The sequence below is a fragment of the Crocodylus siamensis genome, chromosome 4, assembly GCF_052110815.1.
Source record: "Crocodylus siamensis isolate JL-2025a chromosome 4, ASM5211081v1, whole genome shotgun sequence".
In the NCBI taxonomy this organism is placed as follows: Eukaryota; Metazoa; Chordata; order Crocodylia; family Crocodylidae; genus Crocodylus; species Crocodylus siamensis.
Window position 1 is genome coordinate 140,754,654 of NC_143398.1, and position 11,299 is coordinate 140,765,952.

The 11,299-nt window shown below is 44.8% G+C and overlaps 1 protein-coding gene across 1 annotated transcript; it reads right to left on the bottom strand.

The window, feature by feature from the left end:
- Nucleotides 1-593: 593 nt before the first annotated feature.
- LOC149866597 (natural killer cells antigen CD94-like) lies at nucleotides 594-10,664 on the bottom strand. Its single transcript, XM_090041622.1, has 5 exons — nucleotides 10,571-10,664; nucleotides 8,705-8,818; nucleotides 5,483-5,634; nucleotides 1,407-1,513; nucleotides 594-756 (listed from the first exon to the last, which is right to left on the bottom strand). The coding sequence occupies exons 1-5, from the start codon at nucleotides 10,662-10,664 to the stop codon at nucleotides 594-596; spliced, it is 630 nt and encodes a 209-aa protein (XP_089897748.1).
- Between the last annotated feature and the right edge of the window lie 635 nt (nucleotides 10,665-11,299).

Here is an 11,299-nt window from a genome sequence, read left to right on the forward strand (position 1 = left end):
TTCATTTGACAGCAAAGTCATTATAAAACTCAATATTCAATTTTCTTTTACAAAAATCACTCCCACAAAGTTAGAAAAAATGGCATATTTATAATAATTTTGGCTTCAAAATAAACCCACGAGAAATGTAGATCAAGATGTAAAAATTACAAAACAAAAAATGTTGAGGTACAGTTTGTAGTACCAGAAGCCACTGTAATAATAATAATAATTTACTTACCGTATTGGTAGAGTAAAAAAACCCTTATATTCACAGCTTCCTCATTTCTTACTCACAGTTTTAGCATAGCAAGTGGGTGAGTGGAAGGTTTTGCTTGACAAAAAGCAACATTTCTGCTGTTTTGTACATCAGTGGGTTCCTTTTTTCATCCACATGTGAAGCTGCACTGAACAGACATTCACTCTCAACACTGCTGCATGTGGCAGAGATAAATTTCTGTACAGCTTCAGCCAAAATGTGAAATCAGTTTTTCCCCTGGCCTAAGTATTTGGAACAACTGGTACTGGCAGTAGCAGAGAAGGTTAAACTGGTGGCAGGGAGGACCTTGAAGCTGTGGACGTGGGCAGGACTTGGATTGGAGCAGGAATATATTCTAGCGGCTTTTCTTCTTTCCTTCTATCAGAGAAGCAGGTTCTGGATGCACAGCCTCCTTCTTGCAAATCCAGGAGAACGGCTCCTCACAAGAAATGCATTTGGCTTCTACTTTAGAGAGGAGCACACAGCACCCTGGGGCTGTCTCTTGGGCTATTGCAAACCTAGGATGGAGAGATACGTATTATTGCCTGCCAGTCCCACCTCCAGTCCTCAGCAGTGCTACTGCTTGTGGGATTAGCTGCTGGGCTGGCATTTGAAGTATGTCACATCTAAAGCAGTTTGTGAATGAATCTATTGTTCATGAAGCTTAGGTTCAAGCACTGGCAACACTTCAACAGAGTGGATCATCTCGCTGTCACAGCTCTTCCAGCATCTATTTAGAACATACCATTCATGACCTGCAGAACCCCTGGCTCTGCTTGCCCATGGCCCCTTCCCAACAACCCTCTCAATGTGCCTCGCTCCCCCTCTCACAAACCAGAGATTGCACTTTCCTTCCTTTGTCTAGCACTAAGGAATAATAGAAGGAAAAATACTAAAAACCACTGTGGGAAAGAGAGACACCACATACATCAAAGTGCCCCTCATGTGCCTTTCCCCACTGGGGTGTATAGAGAGGATCCTCTCTCTTCTCTGGCCCATCTCTTCCCTATGGCAGACTCTCTCTCTATTGCTGTTTAGGGCCATGTATCTGCACATTTCTCATGGGAGGGCTATGACATAAAGCACCATTATTCAACCCACTGATGGTGGAAAGTGCACTATTAGCTCAAATAAAAGCAAATCCTTCCTCATGACACAAGGGACTTACAGGTCTTTGGAGAGAGCAGTGCCATCCTCCCACAGCCAGGACTCACTGCCTGCCTGACGAGATAGTCCAATCCAGTGGGGAACATGTGTTAGTGATTTGAAGAACTCCTGAATGGGAACAAAACCATTTCAGTTCAGCTGACTCCACCCCTTTTTACCTTTTCTTCCACTAGTGTGTGTATTTAGAAAGCCACTGTGACTAAGGAGTGTTTTTGTTGAAATTTAGTTATTTTTTCTCCTCTTAGTTCAACTTCAACTCATCTTTCCAAATGAGGGCATTACCTAGGATTACCTTCAGATCCTGTCACTGCTTCTTCTGAGTGAGAGGCAGGATTTGATGTCCAGAGATATGAGATATACTTTCTGGGGTGTTACCTGTCAGCAATGTATTCTTGGGGAACCCTAGCACAGTATGCAGCCTCACTCCCTCACCTCCTCCCACCCCCCCCCCCCCCGCCTGAACAAGAGCTGATTAGGGGAAGAACTTACAAAAGACAATGAAGATGCAGTGGGAGACGCACCTAAATCCCTCCAGACAAGTGTGATAAAGACTGAAGCAACTCCCCTGATCTCATTTGCATCAGAGATGGAACCAGATGACAACTCATTTGCATGGGAGATGGGACAGGAAAGCACCTTCATTAGCATTCAGGATGGAGAACAGAGATTCCAAGCAAGGACCACACTGAATTCTGGGACCAGAGAAGCGGGGGAGCACTGCATGATGGGAGATCCCTGCTCCAAATGCTAATCAACCCACGTCTGCACACACCCATCTCAGCAGTTATCAGACCAATTCCAGTAATGACTCCTTTATTGGTACCCAAAACACTGAATCTGTCTGTCTGTATTGTGAGGTCCCTCAGAGTAATGCCACCCATAGCCAGGAGTGATCAGTTCCAATTATCCAGCATATGAGCCATCCTTTACCCATAAACAAGCCTAGTGTTCTCCCTTGAGCCATTGTTAGTTCTCTACAAAACCCCTACCCAAGCTCAAGTTTCTGTCCTGGTGCTTGGATCCAAAAGCTGCACCAGTTCCACTCCTTTTCTTCCTGGAATCCCTTCATCAATTGTGGTGAGGAATCTGCCTATCTGCAAGCTCCAGCAAACACTGGGAAACTTGACTGGTTCAAGCTTCGCTGAGTGGTGAGATCCCAACTCTCTCTCTCTCTCTCTCTCTCTCACTCCAGGAACCTGAGTTTTGCTTTCTTACTCCAGGCATAGCTTTGTAAACCTGACTTTTGTTGTCTAACCTCAGGCACAGCTTTCTAAACTGGACTGTTGCTGATCACTCTCTCTCTGACTCCAGAAACCTGACTTCAACTCTCTTACTCCAGGCACAGCTTTCTAAACCTGACTTGCTGATCAAACATGAGCTAGACTTCCCCAAATACCTAATTGAAACTATGTAATAATATAACTGTTTTATTTGTCTCTCTTGTATGGCTATTACTACTGGTATCATCATAAGTTCATATACCTGGCAATAAATAACTTTTATGGTCAAGCTGGTTGCGATATTCTCTCCCTGAAACTTCCCCTTGACCTCCCCATTTGCTCTACAACAACACTTCTTTTACCTAAGCCAAAGATTCCTGTAATGCCCAAAACTACTGTGGGGTCTGCTCATCAAGGGAGTTACTGCTAGGACTATTGTAACAAGAGATTGGGACATGCTGAGTTTTGAGATGCATGAAGGTATCAACTGAAAGTGCTGATCAAACCCAACCTGCTCAGGCATACTATATTAGCATGTATGTATGTGTGTCTAACTGCATTTATTATTGTCCTGCTAAAGTAAGGAATGAACTGAGTTCAAGGCACATGAGGGTGTTAGCCTATCAATGCTGAATAACCCAGCCTGGCTCAGGTGTGTCCTGTTAATCTGTGTGTGTATGTGCGGATATGTATTTGGCTGATTTGGTGGTTGGAGGAACCCTGCTCCATTGAAACTGAGTCCTGCAAGATAGCTCCATTGGGCGTGAGGACTTGCAGAAGGGAGAGATACAGCTCCATATAGAAACACAAGTAACACAAACAGCACATTGATAAAATTACAGAGACCCCAGAAATGTACCCCTAATAAATGAGCACACCCCAAAGTGACTGGCAAATCTGGTAACAGGTACCTCATGGCCACTCCCTATGGGAAGGCTTTACTGGCTGGGGATCTAATCCAAAGCCCAATGAGGTCAGTGCAAGTCTTGTTATTGTTTTTGAGTAGCTTTGGGGCCATGGGTGACTGGTGCCTGTTGAGTCAGCGGGTCCCCCAGCAGCCAATCCTACTGACCGGAGGGGTCCCCCAGTGGCCAATCCTACTGATGGTGGTGGAGGGGGAGTCCCCCACAGCCAATCTCACTCACCAAAAAGCGGCCGCACTGCTTCTGGAAGTCCTGCAGCCACTTTCGCAGGTGGCCCCACTCCCCGTCCATGCTTGCAGGGGGGGCACTGGTGCTCCCACCTGCCACCCCGCCCACTGGTTAAACAGGGAGCACGGCCTGACAGGAGGTGCGCCGGTGCTCTCAGGGGGTGCATGTGCCCCCCATGCACCCACTATGCATCACCACTGGATCAGGCTTCTGGGCCAAAGAGCAGGAGAGAGGACTGATCCAGCCCAGAGATCTTGCACAACACTGAGCAGTGCTGACCCTTTAGCATATCATTATGTTATATCAGTCACAGTTAACACTTCTGCAAAAATTTTTTGTAGAATGCAAAATATGTCCAAAGATTATTGACTGGCTGGAATACTGCATATAATATGCCCTGTTATAAAATCCTATTTTTCTGTTGCTTTGCCAAACTTTTAGTGTGTGAGCTGAAATTTTACAAGACGGGTTTCTTGTCAGGGTAGTTTTTTTTTCTGTTTCTAAGTTGTGGCTAAATCAGTTCAGTTCATTTTTAGAACAAAACTAGAGAAAATACATGATCTTTACCATTTTTAAAAAATGCTGAGAAGTTACTATAGAAAACCTGACTTTTGTCATTTATTAGACAACAGAGACTTGATAGTTGCCAAAGGGGTGGTTTGTGTTTCAGGTATATGTGGCCATGCTGTATTTTTTAAACTGACCTTCAGAGTAGGGTTTCAACAGTGTCCAGTAAGAAGACATGATGCCATCTATTGATAACTCAGGATAAAAGAGATACTGTATAACTGTTCACCAAATGAATGCCATTCACTGTGCACAGTGCAAGAGGGCACTTGGCAAAAAATGGAATGTGATCATAGAGATAACATCTGTACCATAATGTGTACTCTCAGGCAACAGGGAATAAAGTAGTTGAGACCATCATTCTAGTATTTCTTGACTTTTCAATGCTTGACTTGGAAGTCTTAATAATACAGTTTTAATATAGCTTTTATGGGTAATTTGTTAAAATTCAGCATGTGCCATATTTTTTTGCTATGTTGAGTGGAAACCTCTTAGTGTAGTGACAGATATTTAAACAGAAAAATGTAATGAGGAGGAGTTTAAGGATTGAACTGATGAAGCAATAATCTGACACCAGATCTATTTCTACTGTTGAACATGAGAACTACATTTGTGAATTGGTTGCAAAGAGTTCACTACCCTTTTGAGCCTGGCAAATTTATTCCAATGTGCAGGAACATCCTTTTTGGGCCATTCCTAGGTGAAGAATTTTTTGCCAAGTTGGCTGTGGTATGAAAAGCCATAACAGAAGGGTCAATATTTGGCCCTTTTTATTAGTAGTAGTTTTCTACCCAGAAAACCTTGAAACCACCAAGAGAGAGTACCAAACCCCATAAAAGTGAACAGTAGTTTTGGAGGGAATCAGTAACTGGGCTCCAGACCTTAGGACGGAAAAACATAAAGATTTTCCCCTGTGTTTACACGCAGGCTATGGAAAAGGAGTCCATGCTACGGGATTCACCCTAAGAACCACGCTGCTAACTCACTCCCAGTCCTTGGGTGAGCTATTCCTGATCTGCTGCCACCATGGTGGGCAGAATCTGGCTACACCCTGAAAGAGGGCATTGATAAATGTTTGCACTGCAGCCCCAGCCACAAACTCTGAGGCCAGTTCTGGGGAGCAAAGGCAAAGTGCTCACCAGTTCTTCCTTATTTTTGATGTCAAGGAGTTTGGAGTCCAAAGAAGTACAATAATCTTTACTCTCTTGCCAGGATGTCCATTCATTAGTGAAGAGGTAACAGAAGTGTCCATGTGGTTGCCATTCCTTTGGACATGCACTGGTTGTATCCCCTTGAGAAAAAAACCCCACAGTTACACTCTTTTGAGAACTTCATTTCTGTGTGCTGATGTGTGCAACATAATCCCAGATGGTTAGGACAGGTGTCATTTCATGACTTATGCATGTGCCCCTTGTGTTGAATTGCAGAAAATTGGACCTGCTTGCAGTGCATAACAAGCAAAGTTCACACGTGGGACAAATACTGTTGGGGGTGCATGGTTCATGAGTGAGACCCAGGGAGCACGTGCAGGTTCCAAGAGGGTGGGAGGTGAGGGGAACACATGCGATTCCAAGAGCTGCAGGGTGCATGGGCATAGGGAGAAGCAGTCTTACCCATGCTGGCAACTCCCAAACAGTCCCTGGCTGAGCTGCTGCTGCTGATGCCACAGCCATGCACTCTGCCAGCCCCAGCTGTTGCTCTGAAAGCAGCAACAGCAGCAGCTGGGGACTGAACTGGAATTCCTGGCATGGGTAAGCTGCTGGGCACAGATGCTGCAGAGTTAAGGGGCAATTCCAGTTCCCCCTCTGTCTTGATGCCTGGGGTGGCTGTCCCTCTCACCTACCCGTAGCTGTGCTACAGCTTGGTTATGACTAATTTCTGTTCTCCCTGACAGAGGCCTGCAGCAAGGAGAGGTAACAGAAGTGTCCATGTGGTTGCCATTTCTCTGGATATGAACTGGTTTTATCTCCTTAAAAAGAAAACACATGTATAGTATTTTGAGATATTTTGTTTCTCTGTGCTGATGTGAGCAACATAATCCCAGATGGCTAGGACAGGTGTTATTTCATGGCTTGCGCATGTGCCCCTTGTGTTGAATTGAATACAGTTTGACATGCCTGCAATGCACAGCAAGCAGAGTTCATACCTGGGACAAACCCTGTTGGGGTGCATGGTTCCACAAGTGAGACCCAGGGAATGTGTGCGGGTTCCAAGATTGTGGAGGGGTGGAAAACACATGTGATTCCAAGAGCTGCAGGGCGCATGGGTGCAGGGAGCACCAGTCTTCCCCGTGCTGGCAACTCCTAAACAGTCTCTGGCTGAGCTGCTGCTTATGGCACAGCCATGCACTCTACCTGCCCCTGCAGTTGCTCTTAAAGCAGCGAAAGCAGCAGCTGGGGACTGTTTTGGAATTCTTGGCATGGGTAAGCTGCTGGAGTACATAGTCTCCTGGAGTAGGGGGGCAATTCCAGTTCTCCTTCTAACTTGGTGCCTTGGGTGGGTGTCTCTCTCACCCGCCTCAGTTGTGCTACAGCTTGGGTTGCACTCCTTGCTGCCTTTTTGTGGTGCAGTCTTATGAGTAAGAGAACAGTGTGTTACAGAAGCAAATGCTTGCAAGGACTTCTAGGGACAAGGGCGGTGCGAAACAGAATTGTGCTTAGTGCATAAGTCCACTTAGATGCCTGATGCATAGAAAATAATCTGGCCTTGTATCTGTTAGGCAAATTTGTAATTAGTTACTTATATTCTTGCTCCCTACGGTATTTTTTATTATTTGAGTTTTATCCAGCTGTTATCCAGTTGTCCTGCTGAGGTGGGCAACATGGCTGTTCACTGACTTTCAAGTAAATCCCTGTATTCCAAGCTAATACTGTGATGTGATCACACTAAGTAAAGGTCTCCACGTGGTATTCTTTAATTTGTTTCCCATCTTGGTCCCCACAATAGAAGCAGCAACACAAGACAGGTGTGGGGAGCTCTAATACATCCTATCCTACTTGGTGCAGAGTAGCTGAGTAAAATGAATGAAGATTGCATATTTTCTTGCTTAAGCCTTTTGAGGAAGCAGTAAGTGCAGGAGGATCAGATGCAGGGTGACCACCTGTCTTTCATTGGGCAGGAAAGTGCTGGAATTGGAACCTCAGGTCCTGGTCCTGGGCTGCATGACTCGGGGGCAGCATTTGTCCTGGATTTGCAGAGTCATGCACAGATCAGTAGAGAAAAGGCAGGTTTCCCCTTGTAGGCTGACAGCATTCCAGTCTGCAAGGGGCTATTTGGTGTTGCAGGGAGTGCCATGTGCACGTGTGTACCCGCACACATGCACATGGCCGGGAATAAAGCCAGGCGGTGCTGAGAGCTACTCCATGCAGGTAAGTCTATGGGCAGGGAGGAATGGGGGGCAGAGGGCAGATTGAGACCTCCACTATGTGGGGGTGGGGCAGGGGCTGGGAGCACTGCTTAGCCAGGGTGGTGCATGGGGCCAAGGCATGGAGAGGAACAGAGCCACAGGTGGTTCATCCAGAGGGTATGGGGGGTGGCTTCCTGCCACTGCATGCACCCCCAGGGGGGTAGGGGGGCACATGCCTCCCCAAATCTGTGTTTGGAGCAGGGGCAGATATAAACTGCCTGCTGCAGCCTTGGGGCTCCCCACCCTGCTGCCCTCCTCCTGGGAATGCTGTGCCACTATGGTGAGGCACTCCCTGCCTGCCTGGCAGCACTGGGGGTGGCAGCATTGTCAAGTTGTGCCCCCACTTCTGCTAGGTTGGCAGGGGGCATGCAGATGGCAATATTATGGGATACACTGATGCTATTAGAAATTTTGTCTATCATTTTTTTAAACAACCAGGAGGGAGCTAAGCAAGAGAGACATCAAATTCAACAAAAATATTTACCTCTGGTGGTGGTGTATGCTTTTTGATATCCAGTTATTCCCTTACCTTCCTGATGCGTACCGTTTCCCTGGCTTCCGTGTGGGTTGGAATCCCGGAAAACTTGAATTCACAAATAACAGAACAGTGGTTTGTACCAATTAAAATAAAACAAGTTGAAATACATTTTACGCATGAAGGAAACTGAGCTGGAATCATGGTATTGCTCTATATCCTTGCAAAATGGATTTTTTAACAGTGATTGCTTTTATTATGTTTTTCCAGTATTCCGTTCACAAATACAGGAGTTTTAACTCTTACTCCTTAATATGAATGGAAAAACCTTCCTGGAATATTTATAAAAAAGTTATACAATTGTTAGAGCCTGATTTACCTCGTCTGTACATTAGTACAATGTTAGTGAATGGACATTGACACTAAAATGGATTCATACATGGGTAAATAAGGGCCCTTACTCATATTCCTCCAGAATGCTCACATAGGAAACTAAGACTACTGCTGTTCCCAGTAGTATTAGGCAGAAGATCCCCAGAATTCCTGCAGTGAGCCTCCAGGCAAAGGATGGAGCAGGAGAATCTAAGTGGGACACTCTATCTGCTCCAGCTGTCCTCTTAAAGCAGCAGCAGATGGGGACTGTTTTGCAATTCTTGGCACGGGTAAGCTGCTGGTGTGCAGACCCTGCAGAGGTAGGGGGGACTATTCCGATGCCGCCTACTAAGTTGGTGCCTGGGATTGGTGTCCCTCTCACCCACCCCTAATGCTACAGCCTGCTTGTGACTGATTCCTGTGCTACCTGACTCCAAGGCCTCTTTGCTGAGCCATGACAGCTAGTTCAGAATCCAGGATTATGTATGTATAGTTAAGGTTACTTTTCCCCAGGTGCATTACCTTGCACTTGTTGACACTAATGTTCATCTGGCATTTTTTTGCCCACTCAGTTAGGTTGGTGATATCTTCCTGCAACTCTTTTCTGTCAGCTTGGGACTTGACTACCCAGAATAATTTTGTATCATTCACAAACTTAGAGATTTCACTGTGCACACATTTTTCTAGTTCATTGATGAAAATGTTGTGAGCCAAGCAAAGATTGAGCCAAGCACAGAAAACTGATTGATTGGTTGATGAAAATAGAGCCAAGCACAAATCTCTCTGGGCCCAATTTGACTGCCCTCCATCCTGAAAAGTAACCATTTAGCCCTGTCCTTTCGTTCCTATCTTTTAACCAGATCTCAGTCCATGAAAAAAAAACTTCCCTCCAATCCCATGACCACTTCATTTTTAAAAAATCCTGTGGTGAGGGATTTTGTCAAAGCTTTTTGAAAGTCCAAATATATTATGTCAAGTGGATCTCCCTTGTCCACATGCTTATTAACACCAGCAGTTTGATGAAGCAGGATTTCCTTGTACAAAAACTATGTTGATTTTTCACTGGCATATTATATTTGCCCATGTGACTACTGATTCTGTTCTTTATCATAGAGTCTACCAACTTGCTGGGGATGGAAGAGAGACTTCCTGGTCTGTAGTTCCTAGGATCATTTCTGTAGTCCTTTTTGAATATGGGTGTTAAATTGGCAGGCTGCCAGTCCTCTGGCACAGAGGCCATTTATAATGATACTATAACTAAGCAACAGCATACTCTGTATACATAGGCCTACCAATACTGTGAAATGAAATGAAGTTTTTAGAAGAATGGTTATTTCAGAAGACTCACAATGGTCAGGTAGCTGACTTATGCCAGTTTTACGTAATTGTGAACATGGTGGATTGAAATTATATACCACCAAATTAATTTTTGGGAGAATCAGGCTTCTGGAGACTCTCCTTCAATACCTACATTTGGCAGACAAGGCCCTTGCAGTTCCCACTAAAAGCAGGCAGAGGATCCCCAATAGCACAGCAATGGTCTTCCAAGGAGAAGGTGGTGCAGGAGATGCTAAGGAGAAGAAAATGAACATGGAAATGGGCAAAGTTTCTGTGTCAGAGTCAAGTCTCTCTGGGCAGCACCTAGCTGCGAGTATGACCACTAGGGCTGAGTCCTATTTTCAGATCTCTGTGTATAGAATGGTTTGGATAGAGCTCAATCTTCCTCAGGCAGAGGGTTGGACTAGATGAACTCTGAAGGTCCCTTTCAGGTCTACTTCTCTATGATTTCTATGATCATCCATCCTGATTTGGTTCCTGCTCCTTTCTCAGCAGCATTAAGCAAGATAGCAGGGGAATGAGCATCTTTATTTTTCTGCTCCAAAAATCTGAACAGAGTCAATAGTTATGGGAAGAGCTTTGAATGGCGGCAGTAAAAGAGTAAAACTCAACATCTTGTTAACACCCATACAGTACCTTTGCTCTGGGAGTTCCTTGGTCTTTCTCTCATCTGCTGCATTGATGTATTTTGAGGTTTCGGGTCCATGCAAATCACTTCCTGTCCACTCATTTCTGGAGAACTGAATCTGTGTATTTTGTTCTAGTGGATTGTAATAGAAGATATCATTTGATTAAAAAATGTGCCTGTGAGGAATATATCACGCTAAGTGAGAACTACGAGGCCACTGCAATGGTTGGTTTTACTATTCTGCCATTCCATTTTCCTTTTCCATTAATTTCTCCTCTGTTTAAATGTATACATAAAATGAAATCCTGTTTAGTTGCCTCTGAGGGTCACAACAGTTGATGCTACAGTAAAATACCATTGGCTATTTACTGATTAAACTGAAAGTTTGTCAGGGCTATGACAGAACCTTGCAATGTGTTCATGTACGTTTGTGTAGGAGGTCTTTTCTGTCTCTCAGTTCTTTGTTTTATAAAGTAAACTGGTAATAATTAAACATATGATGTGATCCCCTGGATTCTCTCCTACTAAATGATACTGGACCTCCATGGCGCAATTGTTACTGTCATTAGTACTTCTTTTTGAAAGTACTAAATGATGGTACAATAACAGCCATTGCTGCCTCATACCAGCAGCACACAGTTCTTTTTGGCCACTACATCATCATAGCAATGCACTATACCAAAGGAGCACGTTACTATGGCAATGTAGCAGGGTCATCAAGGTTTGTGCCTGTCGAC